This window comes from Polyodon spathula, chromosome 19 (genome assembly GCF_017654505.1).
Source record: "Polyodon spathula isolate WHYD16114869_AA chromosome 19, ASM1765450v1, whole genome shotgun sequence".
Classification (NCBI taxonomy): Eukaryota; Metazoa; Chordata; class Actinopteri; order Acipenseriformes; family Polyodontidae; genus Polyodon; species Polyodon spathula.
In genome coordinates this window covers 3,173,216-3,194,748 of record NC_054552.1, presented here as the reverse complement: position 1 = coordinate 3,194,748, position 21,533 = coordinate 3,173,216, and the positions used below count along the sequence as shown (strand labels likewise).

Sequence of the window (21,533 nt, the reverse complement as noted above, 5' to 3'; positions counted from 1 at the left end):
CTGGAGTAATTTGTTACGCAATGTTATTAGTTTATTAAAACCTGTGGACATAAAGTTGAGATGCAAACTCCATCTGCCACACACAGTCTTTAAATATTCTTTTTTTGTCTACTCAAATGGTACAAAAGCACTCTGTTGTGTTACTTTGTGTTAATTTGTCCATGATGCAGGGTGCAGTGTAAAGATTAAATCAAAATCTGCCGAGGAAACCTTCTCATGAACATTTAGGTAGTCTTCATTACTGACACCAAATTCATAATTATAGCGGTGGATCTGTATCTGTGGAATTGCTTATTCATCCTTTGTTAAATGATGGCTAGCTTGTTACTTTGTAGGACAACATGGATTTCATAAAGTCAACTAGAAAAAAATTAACAAGTACTGAATTTAATGTTCTTGTGCAGGTGTATGGTGAGTCAGTCTTACATTTAGTAAATGTGAATCAGTTCTTGTTTTAGGATCTGAACAAGGTGCATATATACATATATATATATACACATTGCTTTTTATTGCAAGATAAATATAACTTGTGTCATAAGGACAAGGAGGTCTCCAAGAGTTTTACCACAGCTGCTCCAAGTTATAAATGGTCTTCACACCACTGGGCAATAATGTCCAAATCATTCTTTAATTGTGGAAAACACTCTAGGGAGATAGATGCACTGACATTAAAGTCTACCCGTTGACTTGCAAGTAACATGAGAGAAATAGGATAGTGTGTTCTGTTGCAACTGTTGTGATTAGTAAGTCTTTCCAATGAAAGACTAACCAGGAGAACATACTCCAGTTAAGGGAGAATGGAAGTAGGTGTAACTGTATACTAACATATTTCAAAATCACTGGGGCAAAGTCAAACTCTTTTCAGGCATGAGACTCCTCAGCACATGTCCTGGTAAATCGTTATCGACTGATATCATGAAGTCAGATTGCTCTTCTATTACACACTGTGGGTATCTTAGAAACAACAGAAAAACAGAAAAACAGGGCAGACGTTAATTAGGTGTCAACTCTGCAGGGGAGATTGACTAAAAGATGCAACCCCATCACTTCACAAACCATAAAGAAGAGCTTATAGTGTTACTAAATCATTATTATACCTCTACTGACTGCTTGCCATTCAAATCCAATAATTTGTGCTGTACCTACATTTCTGCTAATCCCTAATTAGAGTTGAATGAAGTACCAGTGTCAACGTGAATAAACAGCACTGGTGTCACTATGAAATATGTTCAGTCTATACAACCATCTCTTAGAATTATGCTTGAACTACAGGTCTCAGCAAAAAGTGACTTCTATTTTAGAATTATGGGACATCTGAAACGAGTGATTGTTTGCCTGTTGGAAATATCAATTACTGTCAAAATTGGATGGAACATAAACCAGGTCACTCTTTACCAAGAGTACTCCCATGGCAGAAAATACTATTTATACCTAGAAATACGTATCAGTATAAAGGTTACTGTGTTTAAAAGCCTGATGAATTTCTGTTGGATTTGGATTTATGATGGCATACTAGGAAAAAAAAAAAAAAAAAAATTAAATAAATTGGACGAGTGCTTTTATAAAATAAAACAAGCAGTCACAAACAGGAAAAAAATCCCGTCCAGATTTCTTACAATAAATTATTTAACACCATGTTTAGACCTTTGCCAAACAAACAGGAAGTTAAGTGTGATTTAGAGGAAATAGTCTACCTTTTGTTTATGGATAGAAAGATAATTCAAATGATGTCATTTGCGAACGAACAAGAGAAAGATACACACAGTACTCACATGGCCACATGCTTTTTATCACCACACTGGCTTTTGCAGTTGGTGTTGACATGCTGCAGGTATTTATTATGCTTACAATTTTGACAGTCCATTGGAATGCATGATGGAATAAGGCTGTTCATATAAAATTGATGATTATTTAGCAAGGAATATGATTTTAGGTCATTAACAGAAAAAGCCCTGTCACCCTGAGTGTGCAGCCTGGAGTTGGGGACAACCAACAGACCAACCTCAGAGGCACGCAGGCTGCGAGCAAGGGCAGAGGGAGTAAGCAGCTAGGCAATATATAAAGGAGAAGTGCCACTTAGAGCTTTATATATTAGCATTGCAATTTTAAAATCAATCCTAAAGTTAACAGACACCAATGGAGTTGGCATAATACAGGTGAAATGTGATCACAAACAAAGGACTAGTGTCTATATACTGTATATGAGAATCTGACCTACTCTACATGTTCTTCATTGTTATATGTTAAATATGGAGAACACCATATCTCAGTCAAGTTGACAATGGCATGCTACTTATGAAAAACAGGTGTAAAAAAACAAAACAAATCAGAGCAGGTGTTGCAACATCTCTTGTGGTTTCTCTCAGACACTTAAATAAGCAGGTTAGAGAAACTACTTTAATTATGCACTTAGATAAGTATATTTTCAGACAATATTAACCAGTTCAAATCTCTAGCAGAATAAAGTATAATTGTTCACCTTAGCTAAGGTTTTAAAGGAAACCTTTTTAGGACTTCAATTTTTACGTGATCCGTCAATTGCATTTTTAATTCCAAAGTGATTATCTGTGATTATCTTCTGTGGTCTCCTGAGAAACCAGACCTGAATGGATTTTCCGTTTGTTTCCATTCCATATGGGTGATGTCAACCACAGACAAACAAGCTTTCTTTCTGTTATCTAATCAAGCCTGCTCCTGCCAGTGTTCCTATAATCACTGATCCTCATTCATTTTTAATACTGGTAGAGCATAAAAGCAGGAAAAAGCCTGGAGATCTTAACACGTGCATCTGACATGCTCACTCTTGAAATTAATTCAGGGGGTCTTGCATTAAAAAAAATACAATAGTGCCACTCTGTGGGTATCAGTGGTATTACATCAATTTGACCTGTTAGCTAAAGTTTTAATTTAAGATGTTTTTTCTTTTTTTTAACTGGTCAAAAAAGCGGCACGTGAAAAACTGGGCATTGCCATACTTAGAGATGATGGTAATATCCCAGCAAAACAATGGGAGCAGTTTGGGCAACACAATAAGCAAAACCGGTCCTCCATTTCAGACACACCCCTTTTGCAATGTATATTATTCGGTAATTATAGGATTACAACTGTGACTAATTGTTTGTCTTGAATTTCAATGATTTCGCATAAACGTCTTGGCCAGCATGGGTTGTCAGGAGCCATCTACTAGCATACAAAGATATCACAAACATCAATCGTATAGGATTTCATTCATTTATTTGGAATTTGTTTATTGGTTTTTACAAAGGGAAAAAGTATACAGAATCTAAAGACAAATACACGCATGTACATAATAAAATTAAATGGAATATATTCAATCATATAAATCTTTGAATATAGACAGGAAAAGGAAGACAAGAGACAGTAGAGACGAGAGTAAAAGGCAGAATGGAAAGTTATAAAGAAAACAAGAGAGAAAAGTCATATTTGAATCATCAAGATCAATTTAATTCATTTATCACGGATATATCTAAGAATCTCTCTCTCTCTCTCTCTCATCAGAACCAAACAAAAGTTTACCTAGCTATTACCTCATAGCTGCTGTCACTTGCATATAAACTATGTGTTATTGTGTGACTGGCATACCTATTACAGGCTCTTCCACTTTTATTCCACTAGAATTAACATTTTAAAAGCACAGTTCCTGAATAATGCTTACATCAATAGCAGTAGCCCAATACAGTTATTGTAACACAACTATGCATTACTCTATAGAATGTTTACAGGAAAAAACAAAGTTAAAAAAAAAATCAAATAAAAAAAACCTTTGGTGGACAATATAGTTAAGACGCAATCATGCAACACACCTCAAGCAAACGTGACTAATATTCATGCCATGACATCTCCGAATAACCTGCCTAGTGAGTTACGCCCAGACTACTGGTTATATTAATGTTTACGTTAAAGTACTTCTGTGTTCTCGGTTATCTGTCACACCCAATGCAGTGGAAGTTAGAAAAGTGTCAGAATCGAACAAATTGCCATCTTGAAGCTGAACGCTTTTGTAGAGTTTCGTGAACGACAGAACAACGAGACCTGGGAAAACCCAACACTACAGTCAGAATTAATTGTGGAGTAGCGTCAAATATCCACAAAAATCAACTGCGGAAGTTTAGTGTAAAGCTGTGGAAATGGCAGATTTTAGCAAAAGTTCAGACCAAGAAGATGACGTTGGAGCGGTTGGTGGCAAGGGTATGTAATTTGTACTTGTACTAATAATATTATTATAATGACACTAGCAGCTATAGCACACGTTCGACACAACAGTTGAACTGTAATGAATGACTGGAAGTGCTCATCACTTTTTGCAGCCCGTGACTGCTGAGGGTATAAAGTTCTAAAACACACATTTAATAATAAAAACTAAATTAAAATACATAAATAAATAAATAAATAAATCACAATTACCAAACATTATGAACAGTGGCCTTTCAATGGCCAGGTTTTAGGGATCTGTGCTTGTTAGCAATCAGCTCAGCTGCCTAAAATCCTTCTTCGTTTTGCAGTGACATTGACCAGCCCAATGGAAGGTTGTTCCAGAAATATGTATAATTTAATGAGTTAGTCAGAGGTGTAATTGCTTCAGTTTATAATCGAAGGCATGGTTGGAATAAAGAACGCTTTTGTATCCGCAGACCCCGTAGACGAGAGAATTAATGAGCAAGCAGCGTTTGTCCTACGTGAGTGAGTAGCTCATTTAATATTGTGATCTAACATCTTTGACTTTTTCTCCCTAAAAACCCTGTTCTGCTAATGCCAGTTTTGTTTGGTTGATTAACTCAACCTCATCCTGACCATTGACAGCAGATGTGTGAATCAAAAATGATAGAAGTAAAGTTATCTGACTGATCTATTGTGTCTGTACAGTTACATTTTTTGCAACATGTTTGTGATTAACAATAAAACAATCAATAATAAAAAATAATAATAATAATTAAAAAAAAAAAAAAAAAAAAACACGGTATGGTTACAGAAAGCAGTTTTATTTGTAATGCAAAGTATTCTAAACTGTTTTTCCTGTTAGATACATTGTGCAGGCAGCCCATGTAGGTGACCCACAAGTCCTGTTGAGCCAAGAGGATTTGGGTGGGAGTCAAAGTGAAGGCCGGGACCCTGAAGTGAAGGAGATTGTCAGAAATTTAATTCAAATAGGAGACGAGCTGAACAGGAATGCTGAACTTCAGTAGTAAGTAACAAACATGCGTACAAGATGCCTAATTCTGCTTTTTTAACTTTGGAAAGCCTGTTTATTTTGGGATAGTTGCCATTTGAAGATACTGTACAATCTTCAGCTGACATTTTAAATACTTTACCAGCACAATCTTGTCAACAAAAATCTCATAGTGAAACTGTCTGGTAGTAAAATTTGTTTGGGAAATTCCTTGGCCAAACCCAGCAGGTGTGTTGTCAAACTAGTATTAGGCATGCATAGTCCTACAAGTGTTTGCCTGTGTGGGGAACTGTAAAGAGGAAATGTAAGCAAATCACTGTACACTATATCATCTAATAAATTAGATCTCATTATGCCTGAAAAAAAATCTCAGAATGTCGCTTACACTGTGTGCACATAATGCAACGCGTATTCAAAGACTGTGAACAGGTCTAGCTTTCAAACCTATTTAATATTAATCCTCTTACCTCTTATTACAATCAATCAATCAATATTTATTTTACATAGCGCCTGTCATAGCGACCACCATCACAAAGCGCTTTACAAGATAGTGAGGAACAATGCATAATACATTAAATACAGTGAAATACAGGGCATAGTACATTGAATACAAACAGTACAAAAAAACCCCAATGCAAATACATTAAGTACAGGCATATTACATTCAATACAAGGCTAGGAAGTGAATTCTAAACATTGTGGATGCTTGTGTCATACAGAATCATACGAATAAGAATACGGACATTAAACTCTTCCTTTTGTTGTTGATTTTAGTTTAGGGATATACATGTTTTTCAAGTACAACACTATTGATTTTGAAAGTTTAAACTACTGCTTCCTGTCTTCAGAGAGAGACTGGGGCTATGGAGTCTGACCTAGAGCACAGGAAGTACAGCAGTTACCTGTAGTTTGTATTTGAAAGATCTGCATGTCCCAAATGTATAAAGTGATTCTTAATTAAAAGATTAACTGTGATACTTCACAACCTTAACAAGTTGCTCTTTAGTACTTTTCAGTGTTTTCACTGCCCCATTATAATATTACTTCACGAACTGTTCAAGCACTGTTGTAGTATGAATACTAACATCACTCCCACCAAGGATATAGATACCAATTACAGTTGTGTGTGGGTCAGGGGATAATGATATGGTGAATCCTTTCTACATTATGTTTGTGCTGTGCATTGTTAGGTGATATGGAGTTAGCCGTATTTGAGCGTTGGTGAACATAGAGTTCATTTAGAAACGTCTTATTTAGTTCTGAAGAAAGCTTTAAGGCTGTTACAGTTTAAACCTGCCCTATAGTCTTGCAGATACAACCAATACAGCTTGCAGTACTTCAGATTGGTAACCACCCTAGTAGGAGTGCAAAGGCAATATCTGTATTTGGAGTATTTGAACCTTTATGTTTTTTTGTCTATACGTTTCTGACTTTTAAAAAAAATCTACTTCCCTCCCCTCCCCACAGCCTGATTGATCACATCCAGCTCGACTCAGAAGATTTATTCTATGTTGTGGCCGAGAGGATTTTCAAAAATGGTATTAATTGGGGAAGAGTCGTTGCCCTTTTTCATTTTGCTTACAAACTTATATACAGGGTAAGTGTTGAATTATTTAAATCTTTCAATGTGTAGTACTGGACTAGAAGTCCATTAAAATGAATACCATGTTTTAAAATACATTTTTATGTGGTGTAGTAAATCTGCTTATAACAGGAGAGCAGTGACAAGTCAGTAGAAAGTACAAGCAAGATATGTTCTACTTTAATATGTTGCACTACAATAAGTGACACAAGATGTATGAACATTTTACAAATCACAAAAAGGAAGATTGTACTTGAGAACTGCTATTAGAAATACATTTTTTTATGCACTGGGTGGTAGCTATACACAGTATACAAGTCTAACAGTGTCATTAGTGTTTTATAAAGCAAAATGAATAGATATTAGAACTGCTTGGGCCTCCAAGAGAAGGATTGAGGACTATTGGTTATTTAACTGAGTTAGCAAACCGAAATTTATAAATCCATAATTTTTACATTGCTATACAGGCAGTATCTACAAACTGCAGGGACGTAGTAAAGAAAATCATGGGCTGGGCATTGAATTTCTTCAGGAGGCATGTATCACAGTGGATCAGAGAGCAAGGAGGATGGGTGAGTCATACTCCCTGCCCCCCCCCCTTCCATTCCTTTTTGCCCATATGCATGGCAGGATGTCTGGAAACTATAACTTGTGGGGGTGCCTTTTTGGTTTCTAATGCAGACTTGCTTATTAAAAGAAGCAATACTTTTTAAACTTCAAAGGTTCTGGGGGTATCAAGTATGTTGTGGCCAGTTGCATTGAAGCACAATGATGCAAGTAAATGATGTTTCCGTAACATATGGCCCTTCTCATGGACAGTGTAGTTGCTTTGTTAAGGACAGACATTTTTGCAAATGTAAATACATGTATCTGTATAGAATTAAATATGTAGATACATTGAAACCATGAACAAAAGTATATCCATGATTTGTATTAACAGTTTGCACCTGTACTACACTGTATTTTATTCAAAGAGTTTAAAACGCAGTGGCTATGAGTTGTGTTTTTCTTTTTTTTTTTTTTAAATCTGGATAATTGTTTAACTTCTAATTTTTTTCTTTTCTTTGTAGGAAACGGTCAAGTACTATTTCCATAATCTTAGATGGCACAATGTGGCAATATTTGTAGCTGGGGTTCTCACGGGTGCCTTGGCTTACTGGAAGATGCATAAATGAAATACAGTTCTGTTTATAAAGTGGAACATGTATAAGCCTCTCCTTGTGTCACTGACTGTATTGCACTCCAGTTATCCAAGGCAGTAAAATCATGTAAATGTGGCTCAGTGTTATCCAAGTAGCGTCTCAGATTTCTACTAAAGATCAAGTTAATTAATGAGTTTTGAGATAAAGGTGTATAATTTTACATATATCATTTTAATACACACACACACAGTGCTGTGTAAGAGTCATAGACATGTTGCATTGTTCTGCAAGTACAGAGAAACATTATCTGTAATTGACAAACCCAGGACTGGTACACCGAAAAAGCTGTCTAACAAGGATGAGCAAACTTGAAGATAATATCCTTAAGGAATAGAAAAAAGACAATCAGGAATAGAAAGAAGACAAGCATTGAATTGACAACAGAACTGGCAGAAGGCACAGGTGTCATCGTCCATCCATCAACAGTCCAAAGCACCTTTAACCATTGTTCCAAAGTTCAATTTCTGTGTTCTCGTGCATATTTTAGCCTTTAGTCTTGTTCCTCTTTCTTAAGAAGTATTCTTCCTGCAACACATCCTTTAAGTCCTGATTTCAGGAGTGATCTTTGTACTGTCGATTTGATGGACAAGGACACCTGTGCCTTCTGCCAGTTCTGCTGAAAATCAAGTGATGTGAGCTATTTCACTCAATGTTTTTCCTTCTTTATGCGAGTCAAGGTTGTTTATAATAGTAGAAAACACGAGTGGAGGCTCTGAGTAAATTGTTGATGCTCATAATGCATCTGAGTAGAAAAATGCAACATGTCTAAGACTATTGCACAGCAGTGTGTATATATTTCTTTTTTTATATTTTATATTAATTGATGCAATATGTATATATTAGCTTCCAATGTTCAGAGCAATTGCATTATTTAAAAGTAACTAGTCTTTGTGTTTTAGATAGTGGATATGTTCATGAAGCACTGTATAAACTGTGTTAGATTAATCTCTATAACCGCTGTACTTTGCAGGGGTTAATGTATGACAGGCTACAGGCAAGCTGCACTATCATTTCTATTTTACATAAGAATGCACATAATTTACAGTTTACATAAAGTTTATTGTATTTTCAGAACTGTGATTTACTTACCATTACATGGATCTCTTTCACTACACTGCATTGGAAGTTATATGGCATTATATTCTATGAGTAATATTAAAGATAAGTGCTATATCATTTATTATATACAGCTGACCCTGTCTCTTATGGTATGTAAGGTGATATTTATAGTATTTGTGTAATGTGAATTATTGTTAGGTGATTGAATAGGGTACACATCTGTGTGTCTCTCAACAGCAGCACCCTTATTCCATTACCACTTCCTGCTATTGGTTTGGTTTCCGAATATGTGCTTTGCTACCGTTTTACTTTATAAGTGGGCTCACAGTACAGTGCAATTTTAAACTGGGATGTATGTATGTGAGTGTGTGGGGGTTATAGACACATAATACATCCCATTTGTTTCCTGATGTGTATTTAGCCAACAGCTGAAGTGCAGACTTTTCGAATTGTGTTCCACGCGGTCATACTCCCCATTTTGATCTGCCACATCTGTTCATTAACAATGAGGATAAGAAACAATTGGTGACTGTAACAAATTTACAATATCCTCATTTAAGTAGAAACACTCTTCACACATTATTTAGCAACCCTGCAATGCCTTTTGTTTTCCTTCTCCTTCCAGACCACGAGAAAGTAGTTTCAGCTGCACCAAGCCCTGAGGGAAATCATTTATTTAAATTCCTTCTATGTATACTTTTTATTTTGTACAGTAAATAAAGGGGTGCCATAAAACAGAAAGAGGTGCAAGCATCATTATTGACATTTTAAATGAAAAATGGTAATCAGACCATATATGCTGGAATGGCTGTTTTTTTTTTTTTTTTTTTTTTTTTAATTGATTTTGTAGGTAGAATTAGTTTCGTTTGACAAGATGTGTTTTTTTTTCAACCCGTACTTCACGGCCGCACAATTTGCAACCTCAATTTCAGGTAAGTGGGGAGCAAGATATTTTTTAGAATCACCTAAATGCAAACCGTACAATATAGGGTACATTGTTAATATTGCATGGGCTGCTGTTATAGGCATACCAGTGAAATTTGGTAGTGCCTCCCACTGAACACTAGATGTCACAGTATGCATAAAAGACAACATTGTCATGCATATGGATGCAATACTAACAAGAAGGCAATGGAGAGACAACCCATTCTTCAGCATTGCTTGTTCTGAGTTGGGCTTTCCCTGATCTCTTTCTTATCTGTCTGAGGGTGGTATTAGATTTCTATTATATGTAAGACAAAGGAATTGAGTGAAGGCTGAAAATGTGAAATAAAACCACAGTGGAACACTTTTCCCAGCTAGTGTCCCCACATTGGAGCATTTATTTTCAACAGATGTTGAGGTTGCTGTAGATGTATGGAAAATGGAAAACCCAGTCAAAAGCAGGGAGACTTCACAGTTTCTTGATGGTGGTGGCTTACAACTGCCTTTAACCCTACTAAAGACAGGTGCAGTGTGTGTCAGATTAAATCAAGTTTGCTTTTGTATTGTAAAAGCTAAACAGGACATGCAATGCAAGGTCTTGCGATCCTCATTGCTTACCTCAATGGCCAAAAGTGACAGACTAACCTATCTTAGCATAGGTGACCCATTTCTTCCTCAAATACTATCTGTAGATTTGAAATCACATGCATAATTTACATTATTTTAACCAAGAGATTAGCTGTAAGGGTGTAGTGAGTAGCAAATGACCATAAACAGCAGAGCTGTGAGACGTTGCTGAATAAGTTATCTTCAGTCCATGTGTTGGTGAAAAATAGAGCAGCCATGCATAAATGTTGAAAGGACAGTATTATGAAATATGCAGGAAGGACTAGACTTATCAGTGTGTCATTTGTAATGCTGAACTGACCCCATATAATCATATAATGGTGGAGCTAGAATCAAGCAAGAAAGCACCATCTATCACTGTTGGTGCCGCCATTCACCTTTGGGAGAGAAATCCATCCTTCATAGTTAAATCACTCACCTATTAGTAATATGCAAATAGAGTGCTTTCAATTTTTACTTGTGAGGTCAATCAAGTAAAATGCAAAACAGAAGACATAACACAACTGCCACATTTGTGCATTGCTGGTAGAATTAGTAACAGGCATTAGGCATTCTGTTTGATTCTTTATATGAGGTCCTAGCCCTAGTTGTTTCCCTGCAGATAAGGGCAGTTCACATGACCTTATAAATCCTTGTGTACAGTATGATCTCGGAACCACAGCCATACAGCATAGCTTGTCTCTATCATCTCCAAAAAGTCAATCTGGGTTGAATTTTGATCAACCACATTTATATAATTTAGTCCAGGTGATCACGTGTCTCAAGCGCTCCAGAATAATCACCAAATTAATACTTTCTGTCCTGCGGTGTGCAGACAAAACATAGCTTCCAAATTCCACCCCAGAGCCAGATGTTCTTCAGTGGTGGTTCAACGGTTCATTTGTACAGTATTAAATACACTATATAAATGAAAGCACCGTTCCTTTCCATGCATTCTATTCTAAAGTCACATTCCTTTTTTTGTGTTACTGTAAATAGAAATCCACTGCTGTGTTGGTTGCTTCTCTAATTTGAAGATTAGTACCTTGTGAATACCTGCTTTCCACCTCACAGGAGTCTTTTGCAGGGTTTCTTTAGCGCTGTTGAATTGAACACCTCTTCCATTGCTTCATGCTTTGCACAGAGCAGTTGGGGTCTTAAACCTTCCTTACCACCTACACTGCCAATTAATAGGACTAAAAAGAGGTCTTTTGTACACATTAGATTATTGCAATGTCAAACTTCATCCTGTAGCATTCCTAACTGCAAATTCTGTTGTGTAAATACATTGACTTGCCTTTTATTTTTTAAAAGGTTTCAAGAGTCATTTAAAGATGCTTTTTAAAAAAATCAATAATAGCATTGCCCCCACAATCATGCAACCGTTTTAACTGGGGCCCCTTGTATTTCACTTGGGAGCCAGAGAAATATCCAAGCCTTCTACGCACTTGGATCTTAAGAAGTATCATAAATAGCTGTAACAGGGAACCCTAGTTTTGCTTTGATGAAGTAGCTGGCATGGAATTTGTTCATGGTGACTTTATTCTGGCACATAAACTTTTAATTGGTCACTTGTGTTAGTAAGAGTTTGTCTCGTTGGTTTACTATATCAACACAATGACCCTGCTCACAGTGGAAGTCTTTCAGTGTTTGTGACGAATGACTCTCAGCAATACATACATGCTTGCAAAGCACAAGCTTTGGAAGGTTTTCTTATATCCACCTGCAGACTTGTTCTGACCCAGTTACTAAGAATGACTGAAAGTGAGCATAAATAATCTGAAACTGTTGTGAAAGAAAACATGCCTGCCATTTAGAACATAGATAGTGGCAGACCACGTCAGGACAGGCTATAGAGCAATGGTTGATTTCAGAAAGATATACCAGTAACTTACAACTGTTCCTTTTCACTACTCTCTTCAAAGGGAATGCAGCCCATTGGGTCACACAACAGATGCTTTTTAGGCATCATCCTCATGTTCTCAATGTTCCCAACCAATGCTTACAAAGATTAGCAATAAAAACCCTGTTTTATTTGAATGTTAAAAGTAATAATAAATACAAATAATTATTAATATCCAGTAGCCAGGTGTTTCAGTTAAAATTATAACAATGTTTTCTTCTTATGCCACTATGAAGCTGTATTTCTATTTTTAAATCAAATCAACAAGTTACAAGAGTCTACAAATAATAAACATTTTCTTTTCTTCTAATTTCTAATACATACTCCTCATTAAACATGATTCCATATTGAAGTGGATTTGTGCGATCTGCAAACAGACAGCAGAGATAGGTGTCTGATGTGGGCTGTATTTATGTCTTGGTCAACAAATCTAATGACACATCAAATATGCTGTCATGCCCTGTAGGTCAGATCACTTTTTGAACAGGTACGATACTTTCTCATTGGTCTCAACACGGCAATACATTAAATGGAGATGAATAAAGGAAGACAATAATGCATAAACAAACAAAAGCAACTAGGAACTATATATGGATGTGTTACCAGAGGTCACAATTAGGTCGCGGTGAGAACACAATTATCCTGTGCCTGAGAAGCTGCGTGATGAGGTGTCACAGGCCATGTCTGCCTGGGTATATATTCACCATGTGTTAAAGACAATAACGTACATTTTTGTTTTTCACCAAATTCTTCTTCCATTGTGTATACACAGACATACTGTATTGTTTTACCAATGTTGTTCAACAAATACATCAGCCCTTATATATGAGGGTCACCCACTCTGATTGCACATCGCTGACTAGCACTAGTGACAATGAATGAGAACTTTCTCAGTGCCTTCAATTTACTCATTTCACCACTGGAGACACTGAGAAAGACAGTTGTCAAATAATGTTAATAAGTTTCTGATGAGAAGACAGGGCATGACTTGTGTCAATATATTAGGATTGTCCTGTAAGCCCTATTCTACTACTGCAATGTAGAAAATGAAGTCATCGCTTTAACTGTATACAGTATGTTCTAAATACCTTTCAAAATGGAATGGGTCATGATATAACAGAGTGGAGCATTTAGAGCTGCTAGAATCCTGCTATTAGAAAGGTTTGGAATTTCCCAGGAAACAGTTAATTCTATGGGTTAACTACAACCCCACCCCCCCACCCCAATTAGCTCCACACTTTCTTCAGCTAGTCTTGCCAGGCATCTCTGTTGATGACTTTTGTTGACCTTCCTCTCCTGGTTAAGTCAGTGTTAAAAGACTGATGACTCTATCAGGTTGCATCAGTGTGTTGAGCATTGACTAAGTGGAGTCTATGTCAGATGTCTTACCAACAGAAGAATTATGCAATACATTAGGTACAATTGCTATGCTTGTTTAAGTTATTTGTTAACAAATGGAAATTGCTTGGAACAAACAATCACTGGGACGCTGAGTCCCTCAGACTCTAAATTAAAGAACCCCTAATACACCTTTGATTTTACCTGCAGTGTAGCACGCAGAATACCATTCTACATTCATTTCAACAAATATTAATAGCTTGATTGACATGCTATATTCTATAACACTGTGACCTGATATGCAGACCAAAGTGACAGGGAGTCATTTCCTATGAAACAGTATATGTGTGTATGCTGACAGTGGAGGTGTGTTTGTGGGAATATGTAAATGAGTGCCAGTGTGCATGCAGAGATGTACAAACATAATGCTTCTGCCCAGTAACAATGCAATGGGTCTCTAAATTAGACTCATTAATTAATTTAGTATGACAAATTAATTTAAAAAAAAGTATATTAGACAGCTCATGTGTGTGCCCCTTAATAAAGGACTATTGGAGTGCCATGGTATTGAAGATCATTTTGTAAGGATTTGTCTCTTTTCATGGAAATCTGCACACAGACAGATGTATATTTATCAGTAAGGGCATGATGCCACAGCACAGTGGGTATTAATTACCCATCAGTTCTGCACGTGTAAATGTGTGAACAATGCAACTAGATACAAAGAACTGATCAAAAATGATTGCACTACATCTTTTCTAAATTGTGGTTCACACACTTAGCAACTGTGCTCTTTTCTACTGTTTCAATGAATACCTAACCCAAATTTCAATCTCAAATGATTTTCTTTTATCTGAAGCCATGATCATGTATGTCCACTATGTGTTAACAACAAATACAAATGTATGCTTATGTGTTAAACAAATACAAAGCCCTCATGTACATTTCTGTTTTGTTTAAACTGCTTCAAAGAAAATAAATAATTTAAATATGAACCCATCACAGCTCAACTGCACTTCCCATTGCTTAGGACAGTAAAAGTGAGCATTAAGGCGTTAAAAACTGGCCACTTAAAAAAAAAAAAAAAAAAAAAAACAGACATAAAGATTGTTCTGACCAAGCCCTCCGAATTATACCCATGCTCAGTGCCTGCTCACACTTGAGCTCAAGACCAAGCAAGAAAATGTTCTGTCATTGATGACTGTAGCTGGGCCTTACCACACACACCCCTTTCCCAGCATGTATAACACCTCTCATGTACATGCTGGCCCTACTGCTAAAGATAGCTTGCTTCAGTCTCATCAGATCAGTGATGGCAGGCTGTGGTGGCAGTTCTCTGCACAAGTGAGCCCCCCAACCTCTGCTGTCTGATAACATCCATGATGGCATCAGACAACCCCCTGTGACAGATCAACCGCATAGCCAAGTGCTGCATGCAGGAGCTAGTGTGGGCACTTTATCGTTCAAACACTTTCTCCGAGTACAACTTTGGTAGTCAAAATTTTTGGCGTTTGTTGGTAGTCATGCTGCCTGTGGTAGTCTATACTGTATTGCAGGCAATGTACACTGTCTTTATATATAAAGTCTCTTCATCACATGAGGCTTTTTGGCTGCTCCCATGAGAAACTGTTTTTATATATATATATATATATATATATATATATATATACACACACACACACACACACACACACACACACACACACACACACACACACACCACTTTGTATATACTACACATTGCATACAATTTTTATTATTATCTATGGATAGTTTCCTCAGTGAGGCCAATCGAAGTTGCAATATGCAAATAAAGAAACAAATTTTCTGGGACACGTTATGAGGCTTGGCCAAACGATTATCGGGTACCTGCACTTGGTCTTCAGAACTACAGGAGCTAAATTGAAGAATGACATCATAACCACGCAACGCTTTAGTAAGCTGACAGCGCTGGGATCTGATTCATGTTATGACATCAACCAAACCCGATAGAGCAACAAACACCAGCAGGAAAGATAACTGGTGCTGGTGAGTAAGGTGTGCGTTCGAAATACTGTCTCCTCAATTTGCACAAACAGATACCAATGATATAACTTTTTCAAGCCGTATTCCAACCATCCAGGTATTCCATGGGTCTTTCCAAGATGCAAGCCTGTACAGCATTCAAATGGGTAAAGAATTTAAAACAAGGCTTCTTAAAAGGATCAATCAAAATGTATATTGCAGAACAATCAGAAAGTCCTCAATATTTAGATACATATATTATGTATTGTATTGATGTACCATACAATGTGTTGTGAAGAAGTGATTCACTGTAGAAAATGTGAGCCTAAGTAAACCTGATAAACTGTGGAGCATACATTCTAGGATAATAGGCAAACAGACAACCTATATGAACGTGGCCCAGGAGCTATTGGTCACTGACCTGCACTGACCTCTGCTCTTAGGATAATGTTTTCTATTTACATACTATTCAAAATATTTTCCTCTTCTCTGGAGATCTGCTTTTGGCTTTGTTTCTCTTTACACCTATAAATGCAATTACTTTTTTAAAGACACTAATAAGCAAGGCTATTCCATTTTTTTAAATTTTGTTATTCAGGCACATTATATGTTTACCTGTAGAGGGCACACTTCACTTTGATCAAGTATTGTGTTTTTTTCTCATATTGAATGAATCTAACCCTGCTGTAGAACAGCAGCTGAAAAAAACTATATGATCCTAAATCAATGGTACCTTATACATTACATATGAAAATGCATGCATATTTTACATTAGACATTTTGTAGTTTGATTTATTCTTTCTGGTGCCAAAAAGTACTCTTCTGGAGTTTTTGTGTTGAGGCATCCTGTAAACTATTATAATCAAATCACAACAACAATGGGAATCAAAGAGGGCTCTCTATATCTATTTTATCAAAATACATCAAAAATAATAAGCAGTCTCCAGTCTTTTTTCCATGAAGGATTCTAAATAATGAATTTTCCAGGGTGTGTTTATCAGTGCCTCTCTGTTAAAACCTAAAATTAGAAACTTTATTCTATCATAGCTAATAAATACTGTAAATGCTATTGAAGTAGGATGACCCATAAAATATTCAGGGTGGTATTATCTTAACAAAAAACATGTCTAGCTTGATAAACTAAAAAATGTTCATTATAGTCAAACAAACAAACAACAAACAACCGTTTTGTGGAGTGGCTTTTGTGACTGTTACTTTCCCCTGATGCTGAGACATTGTCTCCCTCTATCATTGCAGAACACAGTAGTCAACTCATTGTCTGGTTGGTGATGTTTCTGACCTGGACTAAATAATACGTTTTGACACGTAACACTAAGTCTTAAGGTTCATTTTAGTTCTACCTAGTCTGAAGTTTTTATGCGTAATATTTAACACAGTGACTCATTACACCTACTGTTTCCTTTACGTTCTTTATGACATATAGCAAGACTGAAGTGCGCTGATGTTCTGTGCGCTGACCTATACAACACGGTAGCAGGTTCACTTAGGCGTCCACGCATAATGCGTTGTACAAAGCCTTGGGCATGCGGCCTTACTTCTTGCTATTGAAATCAAATAATTTGTCTTTTTTTTTCATTGCTTTTTGTCCTCAGGTATATTGTCCTTGCATGGATTGTGAATAGTGAGTGATTCATTGCTGGCATTTGAAAAGATCAGTGGCCACGTGGTCATTGGGAGAACTGCTTTGCAAAATGTTTTTGCTCCTGAGGAGACCTTTGTGATAGTGTGCGCACATGAGTCAAAAACTGTGAAACTGTGAAACACTTGGTACAGCTGCTCAGTGTGTGTACATCACTGAAAAATGTTTAGCCTTTTAATAAATTCTTTACTGTGAAGGCTGTAGGATATAACTGTAATAGAACAGTCAAGTTAGCCATGTAGCAAAAATATAAAGTTTATTATATGACTGATAAACTAGTGTTGATGGATGATTTCCATCAGATAAAAAAAACTTTTTTTTTTTAGGAGGTTTGACCTTCGTAGAATATGTCCCAGCAGGCAGGCTTGAGTCTGCACAGGGGAGCTCAAATCGCTGCAATGCCTGCTTTGTGGATAATACTCTGTGATGCTTTAATAAGGACCAATATTCATCGCATAAAAGACAAACAAAAATGATGTATATACATATACGCATATCAAAGGACATCCAAAAACACATTATAGGTGTCAGTACTATAAAATGAAAAGTCATTATTTGTTTATTTAGAAGATGTCTTTATCCAAGGTGACTTACAGAGACTAGGGTGTGTGAACTATGCATCAGCTGCAGAATCACTTACAACAACGTCTCATCCGAAAGACAGAGCACAAGGAGGTTAAGTGGCTTGCTCAGGGTCACACAGTGAGTCAGTGAGTGAGCCGAGATTTGAACCAGAGACCTTGTGGTTACAAGCCCCTTTTTTTAAGCCATCAGACCACACAGGCTCCTATATGTGAAATCAATCTTATGACAAATGCTCAAGTTTAGTTTCACCAAAATTGCATACTTCTGAATGATGCTCTGCCATAGGGTTACAATAAAACCTGAATTAGAGTTACCTTTTGATAAGAAAGTTAATGTTCATGTTTTTATATTAAAGAAGTAAGAAAACTGATCTAATTTGGATAGAGTTATCAACAACATTCATAAAATTAATCAAAGGAAACATTTCCATTTAACATTATTATTGTTAGACACGCCTTGATATTTTTGACACACATTGATATTTGTCTACCACTGTTTTTAGTCAGAAATCTTTTTTTTTTTAAATGAACTAATTTGGACCAGATATTTTACTTTCAAGTTACTTTTGGCTCTACACAGGTAATTTGTCATTATCTCAACAGCAACAATGAAAATGCTTTCCGAATAGCTCGTAAAAGTACATATGGAATGTGCAATTGTCCTTGTTAGTTAGAAAGCAACAGTTTTTTTTCACAACTAGAGCACAGGTGAATAGTGTTTTTATAATTAAGCAAACGTATTGACTGACCTTGCTCACCGTCTTTTAGTAACTTTATATAGGAAGATATACTACGTCCCAATTTCTACAATCTAGCAGCGATGTAGGAATGTATTCCTTTCCTTATCGTGTATTATTAATTATCACTCTTGGCTCAGATCTCAGCAGTCTCACTTTGCTTTGTACATGCCCTTCAGATCCAGTTTATACCACGCCTTTTCTGCGAGTTTGCTTTCTTTTTATTCTGATCAAAAATAGAATTGAAAGTTGTAAAAACAGCCCAGTACAAGAGGAAAGCTGAATAGAAGAAAAGTTTTGGGGAGATTATGTATTAGACCCTGTGGGACACATGAGGACAAGAACTACTATCTTTAGTGCGCCTTCATTGTTCATGTCTTTTCACCTCTGCAATTCACTTGGGCAAGAAGAGGCCAGTCTCCAGTCTCAAAATAGATTCAGTTGAAGTTATTGTATCTGCACACGAGTTATCTCCGTTTAGGCTCAGATGTCTATGGACAATGCAAAACCAGAATAGGAGCGGGCTGTTATGCCAACTGGACACCAAATACAGCTGTAGCCTAAGGTATCGAACTACTGAAGTAAAATTTGAAGTCAAGCAGGCATATATTTCAAGAAAAATGGCAAGCCAATGTCACTGCATTTGTTTCAAAACTTTTGTGACCAAGTGTTAAAAATTAAAAGTTATTCATGGATTTTCTATAGTCACTTAAAGGTTTTTATATTAATAAAATATGGTCTGGTTCAGTTTGTAGTCTATACAAATTGGTGGATTCCAATAAAAAAAAAGCCACAGTATGACTTCAATTAAATTATCATGAGTTCCATGTCCTGCTATGTAGTAATATTGTTTGAATTGCCATAGATTCAAGAAATAACATAGCAAGTACAATTAACTGGTCACCTAGACAGACTGAACATTTGTGGCTGCTTAGGGCTTGTAATGAAAAAGAATATCCTCATCAGGGAAATGCAGCCTGGTAAAAACAAGTGACCACTGAGTTCAGGGGGCTGTAAATACAGATTTTACTGTACAGTATGACGTACAGAATAGTTTATTCTCTTCTGTATTGGGGTACAGCAACCTACGTGTGTGTACAGGCTTGGAGATTCAAATTGTATTTCTTTCTCGTTGATTTATTTTGTTGATGTATGTAATGATTCTGATGCAATGAAGCGGAGCTGTTTCAACACATGGAGATGCATCATTTTACTGCTAGCTCTCTCCAGCTGGTCTGGAAACCCTGAACCTTACAGTCAAGTTATAGTGGAGAGTAAAGAAAAATCAGTTAATAGACTGGGCAGAGAAGAATGAGGATTCATCGAAGGAATGCCTGTAATCCTATGAAGGTGTGGCTGAGTCGTAACTTCTGTTTGCTGAAAACCTGTCTGTAGAATATGAGTGCACCCCAGCCGTGCAAATAACCTCACTGCTAAACCACCTGGACTGGTTTGATAGAATCTGAAATTGATCATTTATTGGTTCTTTGCTTATTTGAAAATCGTTGAAAATAACCGATAAAATAATACTTAACAGACAAAAGGACATGTTTTATCTCTCTCATGTAGCTAATTCACTAGTAATACAATACAACCAAGTTGGTTAAACATATGAATTATCCTGGTATACAGTGTGGTATTTTAACATCATGCAATTACAGATTTGAGGCTGGTAAAATTTAACGGAGACTGCTGGGAACATTTTTAAACACTTTCCAAAAATCTTCAGAAACCAGGAAGACAGCCAGTTGTTCTTTCCATCCCAAACCAATCCCACTGTTTGACACATTAAAAAGAACAAATAGCATGCATGTGCTTCATTAAAACTGGTTTCGAGCTGAGCAACCTTTTAACCAAAATCTTTACATATGCAGGATACAAAGAACCAGCATGCCTTCAGGCCAGGTATTGAAAACTGTAGGAAAACCTTCACATTGCTTTAAAAAACAAATGGTCTACTCTGTTGTGCATCATAATATTTGAATCGTCTCAAGAAACACTTTAGGCATTATAGTCAACAGATCAGAGTATAGCTAAAATACTGTGAGTGTGATTGAAAAAGAAACTGGGAAATGTCATCTTTTTATTTAGCCTTGACTAATCGTACAAACCACCACCAAAAAAGAAATAAAGGTGTGATAAGGTACACAAAGAGTTATATTCAACAAGAGATGAAGTCTCAGACTACTGCTGTACTGTATGCAGGAATGGGATGGGCAATCTGCAGTTCTAGCTAGCCCCCCAGAGAGCTCTGGGCAGGTTTTAAAAGAATCCCCTACAGGTGACACTTGTCCAAATAAGCTTAGTTTAGCCTGCAGGGGTCTTAACGCCTTGTCTCAGTCCTTAGAGTATTTTAATATCCTTATTTGAAAGATTGAACAAACATTTTGAAACATATCGTAAACTTTTCACTGATGGTTCCAGTGGTTGTGATTGGCCGTCTAGAGGGATCAGTGGATTTTTCCTTTAACATGCAGGTGGAATGTGAGGTTAATATATGTTTTGGTGTCACAATGACATACAAGGCCTTATTCATAAATCTTTAACAACTTAGGTAAATATGGGAGGCCATCTATTTAAATTTGACTTTCTGATTTTTTGCCACCCCATAAGTAAGTAAATACAGGAGCTAAAAACAAACTAGATAAAGGATGTTTTGACCAGAGGTCTTTATCAATGTACTGTTACTGTATATCTCTGTTTATTCCAGTCTTAAATGTACAAAACTAAGAAATAAACACGGTAG

At 36.5% G+C, this 21,533-nt stretch overlaps 1 protein-coding gene across 1 annotated transcript; it reads left to right on the top strand.

The window, feature by feature from the left end:
• Positions 1–3,932: 3,932 nt before the first annotated feature.
• Positions 3,933–8,218, top strand: LOC121294441 (apoptosis regulator BAX-like). The gene is made up of 6 exons (XM_041218127.1): positions 3,933–4,209; positions 4,653–4,701; positions 5,042–5,203; positions 6,656–6,785; positions 7,238–7,342; positions 7,841–8,218. Exons 1-6 carry the CDS (start codon positions 4,149–4,151, stop codon positions 7,943–7,945), a joined length of 612 nt encoding a protein of 203 aa, XP_041074061.1. The 5' UTR covers positions 3,933–4,148; the 3' UTR covers positions 7,946–8,218.
• Positions 8,219–21,533: the final 13,315 nt, after the last annotated feature.

Bases quoted from the DNA above. Each gene is read 5' to 3' on its own strand.
- LOC121294441 (XM_041218127.1), top strand. From the start codon at position 4,149: ATGGCAGATTTTAGCAAAAGTTCAGACCAAGAAGATGACGTTGGAGCG. The intron at 4,702-5,041 runs GTGAGTAGCTCA...TTTTCCTGTTAG, and splicing joins GCAGCGTTTGTCCTACGTGA to ATACATTGTGCAGGCAGCCC. The intron at 6,786-7,237 runs GTAAGTGTTGAA...ATTGCTATACAG, and splicing joins CTTACAAACTTATATACAGG to GCAGTATCTACAAACTGCAG.